The 17,182-nt window shown below is 53.1% G+C and overlaps 1 protein-coding gene across 1 annotated transcript in view; it reads left to right on the top strand.

Annotated features, from left to right (window-relative positions):
* The first annotated feature begins 203 nt into the window (after positions 1 to 203).
* The window catches only part of ESRRB (estrogen related receptor beta), a 104,500-nt gene continuing 87,521 nt past the window's right edge, over positions 204 to 17,182 (top strand). Inside the window, exon 1 of the mRNA XM_028141335.2 lies at positions 204 to 253. Within this exon, the coding sequence (XP_027997136.1) occupies positions 204 to 253 (50 nt within the window). The remainder of the gene's footprint in view (positions 254 to 17,182) is intronic.

The following is a 17,182-nucleotide window of genomic DNA, read 5'->3' as shown; positions in this document are numbered from 1 at the left end:
GTGTGCAGGAGCCGGTGCGCCGGGCTGTGCGCGCACCGCTCCCCGCCTCCCCCCTCGCCCCGCCACGGCGCTTCCTCCCGCCCTGCCTCCTCCCGCTCACGGTGCCCGGCCGGACTCGCACCTCGCCAGTGCCCTTCACTCGCTCTTCCGCGTGATTTCCCCGCCGTCTTTCTCTACCAATTGGGAATGCTAAACCGGGCCTGATGGACGTGTCAGAACTCTGCATCCCGGACCCCCTCGGCTACCACAACCAGTAGGTGCCTCCGTGGTGGGTCGGTCGGTCTGTCCTTCTGCCGGTGGGGCTGTCTCCGTCCTGGGTGTCGCAGTTCTTCTCGGCATTCTTGAAGTGGCCGGGACCCCGGGTGCGCTTGGGGAGTGTCGGAGGGGAAAAGCCGCACACTTCTTGGGTTTCCTTCTCCGGGGGTGGCCTGCATCTAACTTTTCCCGCATCCCCTTTACAAACTCTTGACTTTTAGAGCAGCGGTTTCTCATTCACTCTTCCTTCCTCTCCTGGAGAGAAAATATTTGAGTTTCTGTGGAATGGGGAGGAGCAAGCCCAGAACAGGTGCGGGAAAGTCGCAGAGATGTCTCGTCCTGTGTGAGAAAGCCTCCCTTTGACCTGAACATTTATTTCGATACTGGGGGTCAGAAATGGTGGGCAAGGAAGCGACATCCTAGGTGGTGCGCGGGTTTGGAAACAGCGGGCGGGCAGCGCCGCCTCGCCCAGCTGTCCGAGTGGGGAGCCCCGAGGGCGCGCACGCAGCGCGGTTCCCGGAGTCCAGGCTCCCCAGGGGTGCGGACGGCACGGCCGGGCCGGGACGCACTGCGCCCCGCACGCCCTGCGAGGGAAGCCCGCCCCAGCCGGGAGTCGGGACACGGCCCGGCGCTGCGGCACCGGCAAAGTTGGTTCCCGACTTTGGAGGAGGCTGCGCCCTGCGGAACAGACAGGCGAGATTTCCGTGCCCCGGGGGCGGCTTTGCACTCACCTGGAGGGAACCTGGGGTGGTCCAAGCAGCGTGGGCGTAGGTGGCGGCGGGGGGCTTACGGAACTGGACTCCCAGGAGCCGCGGGTCCCCGGGCTTGGGCAGCGCGCCGCGCACGCGCGCGCGCGCTGAGCGGAAAGTGGAGGGAGAACGGATCCCCCTGAGCGGCGGGGGGCTGACCCGAGCATCCAACCCTGGGCTCCGCGGAGTCAGGCTCTGGCCACCGGCAGTTTCCCTCCCGGGGCCACCTGTCCGGGTCTCTGCCCGAGTCTCCCCTCTGGCGCTCCGTGCCCCTCCGCTTCCGGGCAGGTGCCCAGGCATCTGGGTGTGGGACCCTGCAGCGTGGTCCCTCGGAATGCTTAGAAAATAATAATAAAAGGAAAACTCTAGGTTCTTAGAAAATAATAATAAAAGGAAAACTCTAGGTTCTCGCGGACCTGCTCAACTTCGTGCTTTTCTTCCTCTTCTTTTTTTCTCTGAAGCTAACTAACCTATCAGAGTCACTGCTCGTTCCACCGTCCTTTCATTTTTGTACCCCTCCTCCCAAGACGCAGTACATCCCCAAAATAAACACTCTGGATAGTGAATGTGGGGTCCCAGGGAGTGTGCAACCGCCCCCTCGCTGCACAGACCACCTCCATCCCTGGTGGACCATGCGCGCGAGAGCCGAGGCAACTTCACAGCAGCGTCTCCTGTCAACGACGGGACTGCTCCAGCCTCCACGCTGACCTTTCCGGTTCCAGTTTCAGGGGTTCCTTGGGTGAGGGTCCTTTCGGTGCCGCTAGAACTTAGACAAGAGTGTCAGAAGGTGGTGCGTGGGTTGGGAGATGAGGGGAACCCTTAATTATAATGGATTCAGATTTCCCTCCGCTTTGAAAAGTGGCTCTTCATTCTATTTATAGGTTACACCGATGACCCCAGCTTGTAGGGCCGGTGGGGTGGGGGGTGGGGCGGTGCCATGAGATGCTCCCTCCTCAAAGCTAGTGGGAGCCGTGAAAGAAACCTCGGGGTGGGTAGGTGAGGCTGAGGACAATGTTGGATGCTTGTGGGGCATTTTCTCACATAACACCACCAAGGGCGACAAATATTTGATATTTAAATTATTTAGGCTCCCTCTCTCCAGAGGTGACTCCTTTAGGTGAGCTGGAAATATCCGTGTATGTGTCCCTGGCTCACGTCTTAGACAATAAATATGAAAATTCGAATGGGGGAAATACGGCCTTTGACTATGTTCAGAAAGCAAGGAGAGGGGAGGTGGAGGGTTTAGCAGCTGGGTAATTCATCGAGTTGACGGCAACCCTGGCTTGAGTTTGAGGAGAAATATGGGCAAAGAGGGAATGTCGGGGAAGCAGCCAAGGGGAGTGAGGGAGCCGAGGTCCTGGGTGTCTGGGAGGTTTGATGTGGGAGTGAGTCATTGATGGAGTGAGCCTGACCGTGGTTTGGATTCCCTACCCTTCCTGGTTTCTTTGCAAAGAATTAGCTTCTCACTCCACGGGGCACAGGAAAACCCATAAATATACCCGCTGTTGCCCCCGAGGAATGAAGCAACCCTGTGCGATGCCCGGCACATTGGTGAGCTGGCCCCATGCACAGAGGTGAGCCTCCTGGCGAGGTTTAGGTCTGCTGTCGTTCAGGTGCCAAGTCTCCAAGGGCCAGGCTGGGAGGGCAGAGGCTGGGGTAGGGGGGAGGCAGCTTTCTGACCTCAACCCCCTGTGCTTCACGACAAGTAGCTTTAGAGCCTTTGGTAGCATTTTGTGGTTGGCTGGAAGGACAGTAGGACGAATCCATTCATTTCAGTGCTGATGTTTCTCCGGGACCATATACATGAGTGGGTGCATGTGCTCTGTACACACGGTTTCTACCCATGTGGCTTAGTCCACATTCCTGGACTTGAGAAAACCCAGGGGCACAGGGACCACGGTTCAGCCCTCCTCACCTGCTAGCATTCAGAGAGCATTTTTCAAGGCTTTAGTGTTATTCTCACTTTCCCAGGTGAGAAATTCTCTCCCCCCCTCCCTGCCACACACACATACATGTGCACGCGCGCACGCACACACACGTACCTTCATACCTTTCTATCCTTCATTTTCATTTTCCTGTAGCCAATCCTGTAGGTGACTCCATTACCATTTCTAATCAATATTTTATGTACATATATAATCAGCTGGAGTGGGAGTGAGCGTGCTGGCCTGCGTGTGCCTGTGTAGAAATGTATCCGTGAGCCACCGGGCCGGAGACCCTCAGCATAAAACCCGGGGGGTGGGGGGTGGGGGGCTGCCAGTGACCACTTTGTTGCTATTAAAGAAACAAAGAACAAATTGTCCTGAAGGTAAAATATGTGGCTTCACACGTAGGAAAAATGCCACATGGTAATTCAGAATCAGTGACCCAGAGAAAAACAAAGGGGGAAATTAATTTTTAATGGTACATTTAAAAATAAATCACAGTGAGGACATTAGCCTTGGTTTTCCAAGGGAGGGGCTCTAGGAAATAAGCCTCTGTGCCTGCCACCCTTCTGGAAATGCAGGCGGCCGTGGCAGAGGATGGGTGATGGGGGCTGGACTTGTTCAGGCCCAAGGGCGATAAACTAGGAGGAAACAGGAGGTCAATGAGGAAGGCCCAGTCCCGGGAAGGCCCTTTCCAGCTCAGTGAGAGCCTGACATCAACTGGAAATTTCCTCCGGGGCTTATTATTTCCCCAGTCCCCTTCATTTTAGAAGCAATCCTCTATTTTACCAGTAATGGCGATATATGAAAAGATGTTTCATATATATATATATATATATATATATATATATATATATATATTTATAGAAACAACCTGTCCCACAATTAAGTATCCCATTTAGTCCAAGAGAGAGGGACAGAGGGGACTTTTCGAGGGAAGTGGCTGTGATAGAGAATTCATGTCACAACCCCACCGTCTCAGCCTCAGAGTGCCCCTGGCCCAAGCTCGGGGGGGGGTCCTTGTATCTTTGTCTGGATTCATGTTCCTCATAATTGGTTTTTTAAAATATATTTTTACTGATTTCAGAGAGGAAGGGAGAGGGGAGAGATAGAAACATCAATGATAAGAGAGAACCACTTATCGGCTGCCTGCTTCACACCCCACACTGGGGATCGAGCCTGCAACCCGGGCATGTGCCTTGATCGGGAATTGAACCGTGACCTCCTGGTTCACAGGTCGATGCTCGACCACTGAGCCATGCTGGCTGGGCCCAAATGGTTTTTAAAGATAATATAAACTCAATGAAGAAGTTTGCCTCCTTCCTCAGTCCTTCGCAAAATGCCTTGTTTCTTTGGAGCGCTTGGAACTGGAGGGGTCTGTGCAAGTTTAGCAGGCCAAAGGAGAGGGTGTGAGAGAGACATTGAGAACGCACGTGCATTGGGGGTGGCGATGGCATTGGTGTGTGAATGGGCAGGATGCAAAAGGAGAGAGAATTTTACCAGTAGAAGACAAAGGGACAAGAAACAGATGCTTTTGATGGTTCTACAGTGCCCTTCTCTGGAACTTGTCCTCCCAGATGCTCTAGGACTACCTCAACATGATTCCAATTATTTGTGGTTCTAATTTAAGGGGGAGGCTTAGCAAATATTTAGACCATGAGCTATTCCTTCAAAGTGAACTCTGACCCACACCCTGAACACCCCATGCTGATGCCTTCCCACACCTGTGGGCCCTCCTGCGGCTCTTTCCACCTCTCCGGAAAGTGAGGCCCCCAAGTGCTGGCCCAGCCTGACCAGGAGGTCTGCCCAGAATCAGCTCAGCCAGAACTCCCTCTGGCTCTGCTGGGAGCCTCTGTCTTAGAGTCTGGTGACTCTTGACCGAATGTTCCCATAGGGACCCTTCGTGCTCAACCTCTGATGTCCTCCACAGACACTTAGTTATTAGAGGGCGCGTGGGCCCAGGAAGGGGTTTCAAGTAGAGGGTCCACTCACCATGCCAGGAACTGGGGGAGGGGCTGGAACCAGACATCCTGCCTGTTTGCCCCTGAGGCCTTTTGCTGATTTCTCCGGATAAATCAAAGACCGTAAATGCTGGTGACCCCTGACCGGGCTTCGTCTCTGGTGAGCTTCCCTTTCTCAGCCCCGGCAGTCCCGGACCTCCGGGAGCATGGGCGTGGTCATTCTTCGGAGATGGGGCCCATAGGCTTCCTCTGGTCCCGGTGTCCCTGGCGTGGCTGGTGTGGCCTGGTCCCTGGGAGGTGGTGGTAGTTATAATTGCAAATGTAATTAGCAGACCAGCTCTGGGGGTCGGGGATGCTCAACTTCTCTGCACATCACGGTGACCCTGCGATGTCAGGCCGGGCAGATTAACTCTCACCGGGCCAGCCTGCCTCCTGCCTCTGGTGCGGCCACCGACCTTTCACTGATAATGGCAGAGCTGTCCTGGTAACGAGTGGCCGGGCCAGCCCCCGTCCTCAGAGGGGATGTCGGGGCAGTGTCTGGGAGAGGTGCGTTATTTCTTCCCTAGGCCACTGGACAAGTGACCCTCGCCTCCTGTAACAGTGTGACCCTGTGTGGCAGGCTGCTCGGGGGCATGCCCTCCCTCTCTTCCCCAGCACGCTGCCAGGATGTGACTTTGGGCCCATGCTGGTCTGTAGCCCTCAGGGCCTTCTGGGAGAAAGGCAGGCTCTAGAGGGGACACATCTTAACTTCCAGCGAGCACTCCTGAGGCTCAGCGGGCAGGGGGAAGGGCCTGCCTGCTGGCTCCTGGGTTCTGCAGAGCTGGACAGCCTGGGGGTCCCACTCAGGGAGGGGCTCGGCCCTAGGAGAGCAGTGGCTCCATTTGTCCCTGGGAGCAGAGAGCCCCCCAACCAGCCACCTGGACAAGTGGGGAGCCACGGAGCCACGTGGTCTCCCCTCTCCTGTGAGTGCACCCGGACCTGCCTATCTAGAGCATCTTTCTGTACTGATCAGGATTAGAATAGAAAGGATCCTACAGCACCTTTATTTATAAGCAGTGGCTTAAGGGAGTGTCAAGCCTTTTCTTATTGCTGTCAACGCCCCTGTTGGCGGGGATTTCTCTGAACCCCGAAACATGAAAAGCTGCATCCATTCCTGGGAGAATTCCTACCCGAAGGGTGTGTGTGTGTTTGTGTGTGTGCGTGTGTGTGTGTTATGGACTGTTCCCCTTCAGGATGGGAGAAAGAGGGGGCAAGGGGCTCTGCTATTTAAACGCAGCCCCTGCTGCCTGCGGTACCCGGGCCTGGGCCGAGGTCAGGCTGTGGCCACATTCCAGTGGAAGCTGTGGAGCCTGGGGTTTTTCCATGGTGCGAAAGGGAGCACGGAGGGAGCCGAGGGCAGGCTGTCCCTGCAGCCGGCTTCGGTCTTTCTTAAGGGCCTCTCCAGTGTGCTGGCCTGGGCAGGGCTGGGCAGGGCCCGGAGGACAGGAGCGGGCAGCCCTGGCCACACTCACAGGAGCAGGTGGGCAGTTCTGGTCCAGGCTCCTGGCTTCCCCTTCTCTCCCTGGATGTAGCCATTGAGCATCTATAGCTGAAAGGGTCAGATGTTTTCTTACATCGAGGACAACCACACCAGTTAACCTGCCCATGGAGCTTTCCGTATGGAATTGGACAAGGCAGAAAAACACCCCTATTGGTTGAATGGCTTAAATTCAAATGTGTATGAACTCGGATCAAAATAAACCCCAAACAAAAGTTTTCCTGGGGGTTAGAGATATAATTTCCCCCCATCTTTTTAACCTATACACATTTTAGTCCCAGAGAAGTGTTCTCTCTCTCTCTCTCCTCTCTCTCTCTCTCCCTTAGGACTTTAAAATATTCTGTTCAGTACTGTTGTTCTGCATCTCTGGGATTGAACCTTTTCTGGGAATGGTTTTCTGGACAATGTTCTTTTATTTCTCAATGTCGTTTCATCCAGAGGTCAACAGGCGGTCAAACAAACTCCGACAAGGTTTTGTGTTTTATCTTCTGGTTTTAAATGTGATCAATTTTCATCTGAAACGATATCAGGGTCCTCTCCTGCCAATCACAGCAGCAGCCAGCCTCACCGGAACGTCGGTGTTTGGGAAAGACTGTATGGATGCGAAGTGCCAATGAGAGGCAAGCCTTCCCACCCAGGAAACTAGGAGTTGCCCAACCCCAGCCCCGGTGTTATTTTAACGTGGCGCTCTTTTTTAAAAAAATTGCTTGAATTTATAAGTTAGGTTTGTGTTTTATTCTCCTTGTTAATTTTTTAGGATTTTATTATATTTATGGTTTTGGTGTTTTTTTTTTTAACCTGGTGTGTGTGTATTTTTTTATTTTATTTTTTAAAGATACCTGGAAAATGGTTTTTGAGCGTCCCTGGCCTTTTCGTGTTTTCTTGGTTTCTGAAGGGCAAAGAACAAGGAAATACAGTCTGTAAGGAAATGCTGCGGGAAGGTGGGGGTGTGAAGGGTGATGTTTTAGATGAGATTTCTCTCATGTCTTACAACTTAACATTTTCCTTTGTCCTTACTTACTTCCCCCTCTATTTGTATTCCAAGTTGCTCTGGTTTGCCCTTGTCCTTTTCTCCCTTGATTTTCTGTTTTGGAGGAAGGAAGATAGGGTGTGTGGGTCTGTGTGTGTGTTGGGGGGGGGGGGAGTCTACCTGAGTGTGTGCGTGTGTATGTGCCTGTATGAGTGCGTGGGTGTGTTCGAGCTGTTTTGAGGGGCCGAGCAGGATTAGCGGGGTGAAGTCCCAAAGCAGTATGCCCTCGGTGGCCAGCCTGTCCTGATGCAGCCTCCAGTGTCTGATACACACTGTCAGGGGTCGGCTCACGTGCATTGGTGGGAACAGGGAGGCAGAAGCCTCCTGGTTACAGGCAGATGCCAGGTTTGCGGTGCCTGTTATCTGAGAACGACGGTGTGGGCGAGGGTATCAGGAAGCACGAAACTTTATTCAAAAGCAATATTTGAATCTCGCCTCTCGCCTCACTTCCTGGCACTTGGAGCTCTTGTGTGGGACCTTGGCCACGCAGAGTGAACGAGCTGGCGCATCCTTTTTGTTTTTTGCATCGATCGGCAGAACACGTCCCCTTCTGATGGCGCAACACCCCTTCAGCACACATGCAGAGCGCAGTCCTTATCCTCTCCTTTTAGCCTCCATCCTTGTCATTTGTCTCCAGGGTGTGTTGACATTGTCTACCTAGGCAATCAAGCTTAACACGCTTTGGCAGAAAGGATGCCGCTTTTCCAGAAATAACAGCAATAATGCGATGGTTGTAATAATTAGGATAACGGTAATAACAGCTTGCAGCTTTTTCTTCCCCAAAAGCACAAAGCAATTCTCCTAACCAGTTTCTCATGGTGACCGGATGAGGGTTGCGGTGGCTTTCCCCCTCCGAACATAAATGTTTTCCTGCAAACATAACCATGCATGTCTACATCCATCCAGGAGCGAAAACTGCCTGGTCTCTGAAATAATGGACACACGGGTAGTCAGCCATGGGCCCCACCCTGAGAAAGGCTGGGTGTGTTGCCTTTGAATTAGGAGGGGAGACAGGTGTCTTGTAGAAGGATGCTGCGTCAGGTCTGGCCACTGCCACGAGCGTCTGAGGCCCATGCTCTGCCTCTAGATCTCCCCGAGTTCCGTGGTTCCTCTGGCTGCGATCTCTGGAGCGGTTTGCAGACCAAAGGCACACAGAGGACGGAATGGGGAGGGGGGCGGGGCGGGGGCTCTGACTTGGCGCATGTGAATAGCTGGGAAAAGAACTGTGTGAAGAAAGAGGCAAAGTCACCTCGCCACCCTTGATTGCCTTCTTGGCCATCCAGCTTCTCTGAGGCTGTTGTTCCCTGCTCCTGGGTACCGACACCTGCCCTCTGGAGGCAGAGATTAGAGGGAGGCCGCCGGGGAGCCGACCCTCTGGGTCCCGTGACCCCCTCCTGCAACTCCTCATGCTGACTTCCAGGCTCAGACCTGCTCCCCACGCAGACTGCAAATCTGGGCGTTACTTTTGAAATCGGAGCTGCCTTTGTTATTTCCTCCCATTCCTCACCCCCCACCTCCTTTTTTGTATGTGCCTTGACAATAGGAGGCAGCCTAATAACACACACCAGCCTAGTGTTTAGGGGGCACCTCAGATACCAGGGTCCCTCAGCTGTCTGTCTTTTTTTTCTACTTTAATTTTTTACTTATGTTCTTATTTATTTTTTTTTCTTTTCTAAAAGAAAAACAACCCCAAGCTTTGGGCTTTTAATTGATTATTAACTGATTTAACAAACAAAACGGCCTGCCCCCAAGGATCCCAGCCGGAGTGGCCGTGCTGCGCAGGTCGAGCGAGATCTGCTTTTCCCCCCCTCCATCGGTGAGAAACGTGATAGCTTCAATTCCCTTGTTGGACCCCGAGTAAAAAATTAATTCATGAATAATAAAAACCAATCAGTCTTGTTGAGTTTAAGAGGGATTAGGAGAAAGGGTGTTTTTTTCTTACAGAGAACATTTGGAATCGGCATGTCATTGTCCCCGAGTGGTGGGATGGCTCGAGCCGTGCCTTTATTCACAGCAAATGAGCTGTTTATGATCCCGGGGTGTAACACACCTCCCTCGGTTGTAAGGCCAACTTACTGAAGACTGTTATGGGCTTCCCACCCGCCTCTCCCCCACCATCCCGCACCCCTCGCCAGTGATGGTTTATTGAAATTCAGACAGTTTCCTGTGTGAGGGGCACAGAACCAAACAGCGGCAGACCTGGGGCTGCATTAGGAATACGCCGGTTTGTCGGTGGGATGGAGTCCGTCTTGGATGCCTTCCTCTTTCTTTCCCCCGGGAAGTAATTGACCAGAAATGTAGGTGCCTTTGCAAGAACTACAGAAACAAGACCTGTGGATATCCTGTTTAGTTTCCACTAACAGTGTCTACCTCCCAGGGTTGTTGTGAAGAGTAAACCTTGTGAATTCACAGGGGCCAGGTCGCATGGGGTGTTCATTAAGTGTTCCTCGCGCTTGCTAATTTCTTGATGTTATCTTTTGGAAGTTACTTTTCCTCCCTTTGACATAACCTCACAATGAGCGGCCTCAGCAGTAAGATTGGGGTGCTTGGACCGATTACCTTGTTTAATGCGATCAACGTAGCTTGCGTTTCCCTACGTAACACAGGGGATTAGAGAAGGAATTATGATTTGGGACAGGGATAGGGGTGTGTGAATAGCATATTTCCTCTGAATGAATCTCTATATTCTCAGTCCTGTGGGCAGAGTTGCCCAATAAAATATAGGACACCCAGTTAAATTTGGATCTTAGGTAAACTATGACTAATTTTTTAGGATAAGCATGTCCCAGGCAATATTTGCTAAATCTGACAACCCTACCCATGGCTGTTTTTTTTTTTAAAGTTGTTTTGATTAAGAAACACAGTTCCCTTATTTTTTTCTGTTTTTGGAGCCCAAAATAATGATTACGTGTTTAGTGTTTTCAAATTGTTGTGGGTTTTTTTTTTTAATGACTATCTTTAACTTTTTGCCAATATTAACTTATTCGGTTGAGCATGTCCTTCGAAGTTAGTGGGTACTAGTGACTTCTGTCATCCAGACACAGCGATAGAATTGCAATCAGGTAAGTAAATCTGCCGAATGCGGTCTCCACACCCAGGACCCAAAGCTGTTTAGTTTTGCCTTAGGGAGGAACAGGGTAAGCCAGGTCTTTTCAGGAAGCTGTCTCTGCGTGATGTCTCCCTCACAAGCAGGTTGGGGGCTGGACTGCTAGACCCTGAGACCCCGGCAGTTGGAAGCTACCCTTGCTGCACCGTGGAAGCCAAAGCAGTGGCCTCTGCCTGCCTTCCCGCACAAGGACAGGAGGCTGCCCTTTGGTGGCATCCCCTAGGGGGCTGTGGAGAGACTGCCCCAATCAGTGTTAGACGGTGGGGTAGGGGGGACAAGGGGCTAAATCTGCAACAGCCACTTGGGAGCGTGGATGCACGGGGGCTCACTGATAGGGCACCAGCAAACCCCAGCTTCTCTTCACTGCCTCTTTGAGCAGCAGAGTCACACAGCCTGGGTAAGCACACCATTGTTTTAAGCGTGGTCCCTTCACAGCCCAGAGTATGGGGAATGGAAGAGCTCTAGAGCCCCCTACAGGCCTTCGATGGCACTACACCTCATGGGCCACTACGGAGCCTTCCCAGGGTGGGAAGGAGTGTGGAGGACCCCACTGGGTGAGCCTGCAGAAACGCAGGATCCTGGAGGAGTGGATGCTCGACTCCTGCTCCAGAAAGCTAAGCTGGTCTGGTTTGGGAACCGCCTTTCACACACACACACACACACACACACACACACACACACACTCACCACATACTCAGTCTCCATGGCTTGTCTGACCTCCAGGCTGGAAAGTGCTTAGGTCTCATTCCATCGGAGGAAAGCCATCCAGCTGCTGGATTTGTAGAAGCAGCGCAGCCAGAGCGCAGCCAGCAGCGTTTTCAGAGCCCAGAACTTGCATTTAGATTCTGTAGTGTCAGAGATGGGCAGTTGTAATCATAGTAATCGTCTGAGCACGTTTATTGAGCACTTACTATGTGCCGGGCTTTGTCCTAAGAACATTTCATCTATTAACTTATTTCTTCCTCACAACTACCCCATGAAGTAGGTCCTATTACCATACCCATTTGACAGGTAAGGAAACTGAGGTACAGAGACATTAAGGCACTTGTCCAAGGTCACACAGCTGGGGTTTGCTCAGGGCCAGTCTAGTCTGGCTGCCAGGCTGCTCTCCTAACCACCAGGTGAAATGTCACTCGTTGTGTCTGGAATTCCAGCTAACTCCGCTCTCAGAACACCCCTTCTTGGCTGTGTGGGCTGGACACAGAGGTCAAGTTTAGTGCGGAGGTGGGAGGGGAAATGGGGCCCATGTCTCGTTTCTGAAATGGCAGGTGGAAGAACTGCCACAGCGTGCGAGGCCTCTCCTCCCCCTCAGCCTGTGTGGTTGCACAGGGGAGGTTCGGACTCCCCGACATCCTCCTCCAGGGGCACCCTGATGCTCTGCCTGCTCCGTGCCTCCCTTCAGTCTGGCATCAACATATTTGGAGGCGGACCCCTCTCTTCTGAGCTGGGCCTTTCCCCCATCCCATGCCCCTCCTTATTCTCTCACCACCTGACCTCAATGACCCCTGTGACTGAATCTCAGCGCCTCACTCTGGTGACGACTCAGGATGCCTCACACCAGCACGTGCAACATGGAATTGCAGCCTCGCTCTCCAGCCCTGCTTCTCCCAGGCCTTCCTCATCTCTCCCTCCTTTGATGCAGGGACCCCAGCCAAGAAGTGGAGGGTATCTTATTCTTCTCTCTCTTCATTGTCCAATCGCCTCCTTAATCTGGGCAACTTTTATCTAAGTATACACCTCAGACCTATTCCTTTCTTTTTGTACTATTGCTGACCCCGAGTCTGCCTGGCAAACGCCTATTTATCCTTTAAAACCCTTCTCACCTATGAGGGAAGCCACCTCTGACCCCTCCCGAGGGGAAACGATCTCTCTCTCTTTGCAGCTACAATCTGCCCCATCCCCTTGACTGGTTATCATCTGTTGGACTTGAATATATGCTTATCTTTTCTCACCAGATTATGAACCCCACGAATAGAAACGCATCTCTGTGACCCCAGTGCCTAGAACAGCACGTAGCACAGAGTAGGTGCTTAACGCATATTGGTGGAGTTAACCTAGGGAGACAGGAAGTGGTTAAAGGGGAATTCCAAGAGCATAGAGGGAGGTCAAAGCCATGGAAAAGTGGCCAGGAGGGACCTGGTTCTGCAGAGTCTGTTGCCTTGTTGATCGACAGGGGCAAAACTGGCTGGCTAGGTGGGCGTCCTCATCCTTCTCGGGGGCAGTATAGTGTAGTGGTTAGGACTGAGTATAAAGCCTGGCCCCAGTGGTGTGCTGGAACCAGCTCAGACTGGCTTGGGAGAGCTGATTGTTACATTTTCAGGAGTTTTGTGAGCTGATGGTTAAATACAAACATTAAAAATGAAATTATATACACTTACAAGTAAATAGATTGTGTTAGAAGCAATGATAATAAGTACTCAAAACTCATGACTTCCCAGTATTTTACTACCTTTAGCTTTACATGCTTGAAGTCAGTTTGCTTCTCACTGATCTGCGTGGTGGGAATACGATATGAAGGTTGCTAGGGGCCCAGGGCTTCACAGTGCAGTCAGTGATGTCACAGTGGAAGCTGGAAATTGGCCATGACGGGAGCATCTACCCCATGGAGATCGGCAAATGCTTCCATCAGCCCCCCTCTTCTAGCCAGTTGTTAAACCTTGGCCCCCACCCACTGCCTGGCCGTGTGACGTCCCAGCTCCGTGACCCTGGACGAGTGACTTAAACTCTCTGTGCCTCAGATTCCTGTCGGCAGTGACCCCCTGGCTGTTATAACGATTAACCAATCGTGGGTGGACCTGGAAAATATTATGCTAAGTGAAATAAGCCGAACTGAGAGAGACAAATACCACCTGACCTCCCTTATTTGTGGAATCAAATGAACAAAATGAATTGACCAGCAAAATAAGACCTGAAGCAGGGAGGCATGGGACAGACTGACATACCTTGATGTGGGGTCGGGGGAGGGGGGGACTAGAAGAGATAAAGCACAGAACTGATATACTTACATGCAATAGGATAGTGAAGATCTAGGGAGGGAGGGATAGGGGCTGGGAGGAGGGAGGGGAGATATCTATAATACGATCAACAACAAAAGGTAAAATAAATAAAAAAGATTCACCATTGATCCACATAAAGAACTTAAAGCAGAGGCTGGTTTGGCTCTTTTTAGGATTTCTTCCTCGTGGCTCCAGGCACGTCCCTATCCAAATTCTATCAGAACAAATGACCTTCCCAGGTGGAATGTGCGTTTTCTGCTAAGGTGTAAGGGTATTGCTTTTCCCTGCTGGGCTCTTGGTGTAGCTGTAGTAGCTAGAAGCAGGAAGCAGGAGACACTAGTTTTCCAGGGGGAAAGGTGGGGAGGTGTGCTCAGTCCTCCAGCCAGGGAGGATTGTGCCTCAGGCCCTGTGAGGAATTGGGACCGCAGCAGCAGCCAACCCAACCCGTGAGGCTGACACAGGTGGGGCCAGAGCAGATGCTAAGAATAGCCAAGCTTCAGGGCGAAGGGAGGCGCTGTGGGTGGCTATGGTGGATCCCTAAGGCCATGCAGCTCCTCTCCCTGCAAATGCTGGGGCGGGGAGGGCGGCCGAGGGGGAGGAGTGCGGCCACGTCCACAAAAGCAAGGGCCCCTCTGGCTTTGGGAGATGAGGAATATTCCAGACCACTCCCCAAGTTAGCGCCCGTGCTGTCCACAGCTTGAGCTGCGGTTGCACGGGCTGAGCTGCAGTGGCGGGGAGGCCACAGGAGAGCATCTGCCTGCAGCTCCCAGGACGGCATCGGCCCCCCTGGCTCTTCCTCAGCAGGTGCCTCAGCTCCCAGCCAACCCGGACATGTCTTTGCCCTGGCAGGGAGTTCACGCAGGTCACTGGGAACGGGTTCGGCAGGGAGTTCGCGCAGGTCACTGGGAACGGGTTCGGGCTCAGACCTTTGGCATCAGGAGGCCCAGCTCAGTAGTTACACGCAGCCTAGCCCAGCCCCTTTCCGTGATAAGCGAACTGCAAGCCTGCCGACACAGGGGACTGGCTGGGTCGGCTTTACGACCCGGGAATTAAATCTCAGCGCTGGGGCCTCATTCCGTCCTTTGAATCCCTGGTCTGTAGAGACATGCCCTTGGACATGGCCTTGCCAAGGAGGAGGCAGCCTTGACAATGAAACCATCCCTCCCCCCTTTCCGTGGGAGTCGTTCCTTTACCCTAAGCCCCTCCAGGGCCTGGGTCTGATTCGTTGAGAAGCTGCAGCACAGGGCTGGGCCTGGAGGAGCCTTCAGTAAATATGAGGGGGAAACTGGGGTACATTTTGAGAAAATGTGTGCACTGGGCTGCCCTGCCAGTGGCTGAACTGTCAGTGGCTGAACTGCCAGTGGCTGAACTGCCAGTGGGCTGCCCTGCCAGTGGCTGAACTGCCAGTGGCTGCCCTGCCAGTGGGCTGCCTGCACACTTGCCCAGGTTGACTGACCAAAGTGGCTGGTTGAAGGGGAGTGAGGTCTAAGCTTACTTAGTTCTTCTAATTCACGTTAAGGCATCCATGGCAGCAAGGGGTTCAGGGCCTAGAGGGGGGCTGAGGGTCAGGCCCTGGCTCCGACACTGCAGCAGCCCCTGGCTGAATGTGCCCTGGCTCTCTGAAGCCACTGTGTTTCTGTCTGCCCAGCACCGTCCCTGCATCCTGAATGGGGAGCTCTGTAAGTCTTCATCCGGAAGACTCGCTGCAGTCTTAGCGGCTCCCGCAGCTCTCAGCAGGCCCCGCTCCTGCTGCTGCCGGTGGTTCAGGATGCCCACGGAGCAGGGGCAGGCGGGGACCCTGTGTTCCCAGACTCAGGAGGCAGGTGGGGTGTGAGTGTGGGGAAACTGGGGGCCTGGCCAGCAGGGGCACATTATAGGGGCTGTGGCCAGTCCCTAGCAGACCCGGCTAGTGTTTGAGGCTTTATCTCCCGTGGGTTCCCTGAGCTTCCCCCCCACTCCCCCAGCTCCACACCAGTCGAGCAGTCCCAGGGGGAGACCCTGTAGGTTTGACTTGGGGCTCTGACCTGCCCTCCCTAGGGACAGGCACCCCCCACCACAAAGGCTCTCATCGCCCTGGCCAGTGCCTCTAACGTGGCTCTCCATTAGACGCCCCCCTGTGTGCTCCTGGCCATCAGCCTTCCTCATCCCCTCAAAACCTCCTGAGCCTCCACTCTGCCAGGCACTTCCCTGTGGTAACAGCAATAAAAACAGTTACACGTAGTCTGGCAATGGATCACTTTTTGGAGGTCTGTAAATGTGGTTATCTAAACATTTGCACATTTTATGCCATCTCGACGTTGCATGAAACATCTTTATTGCAAAGAAAAAAGTTAGGTGGGATCAGAGCAGTCCAAGAAAATAGGGACCCCTGACAGCCAACCCATGCCCACAGGGAGAGCGGAGGTCAGGCCAGGAGGTGGGTCCACGGGGAATGCCCATGCCGAGGGTGTGGCCAGGTGTGGGCTGCATGTGGGTGAGTCTGGGAACACAGGATCCCTGCCTGCCCCTGCTCCGTGGGCATCCTGAACCAGTGTTTCCAACCTACAGCAGCACCTGCAGGCTCTGACTCAGAGGCCTCTCCACAGCGGCAGGGGGGCCTGGGTGCGCAGGGGCGCGCAGGCGAGGTCTCCATCGCTGCAGTCTTCTCAGGGGCAACACTTTGGATTCTGTTTATGCTGTAATCTCAGCTCCTGGCCGCCCAGGTGAGACCAGAGACTGTGCCCCTGACAGGTGGACTTGACCACTCCAAGCTCAGTCAGTTTCTCTCCGATTCTGCAGCTCTCTGCTTTCTCTCCATCAGACTAGCCCTGTATGTCTGCCTCTGTCATCTTAGGCTTGTCACTGTATTTTTCTCTTCTGTTGCTGGTGACAACAGTAATCATTGATAACATCTGCTGAATGCCTACTATGAGCCCCCGCTGAGGGCCCTGCATGACGAGTCTGGGACTTCCTACTTCCCAGCGGGAGAAGGCAGGATGTGTGGGGGCAGGGGAAGACCCAAGAGGCTCATCAGCTGCTGAGCACTCATTTCACAAATGGGAGCACTGAGGCCCTGAACAGATGAGGGCCTTGTCTACAGCCCCGGAGCTCAGGTGCAGAGCTAAGTCCAGGCTCCAGCCTCTGAACCCCAGCCAGCACTCTGTCCCACACTGCCTGTCTTTCCTCATGTACATTCCATCTGCCCTCAGCTTCAGGAAGCCCCCATGGCCTTGTGCTCTGAAGGACTTGAACGTAAGCCTCAGGGCCGAGTAGTACAGCTAAGGAGACTGCAGGAGCCAGACAGAACCAGAGGAGATCTGGACAGACTGACACAAACAGTCGCAATTCAAAAAAATAAATCAGCCCACCCGTCATGGCTCAGTGGTTGAGTGTCGACCTATAAACCAGGAGGTCACGGTTTGATTCCAATTAGGGCACATACCTGGGTTGCAGGCTTGATCCCCAGTAGGGGGTGTGCAGGAGGTACACGATTAATTATTTTGTCTCATCATTGATGTTTTTATTTCCCTCTCCCTTCATCTCTGAAATTAATAAAAATATTTTTTAAAAACTAAATCAAAGAATTGAAAGAGTTTCAATAGATGGAAACTGGTAGGATGCAAGGTGAGTTGGATCTTCCTGGC

The sequence above is a fragment of the Eptesicus fuscus genome, chromosome 5 (assembly GCF_027574615.1).
Source record: "Eptesicus fuscus isolate TK198812 chromosome 5, DD_ASM_mEF_20220401, whole genome shotgun sequence".
In the NCBI taxonomy this organism is placed as follows: Eukaryota; Metazoa; Chordata; class Mammalia; order Chiroptera; family Vespertilionidae; genus Eptesicus; species Eptesicus fuscus.
This window is presented reverse-complemented; position numbering and strand designations above follow the sequence as displayed.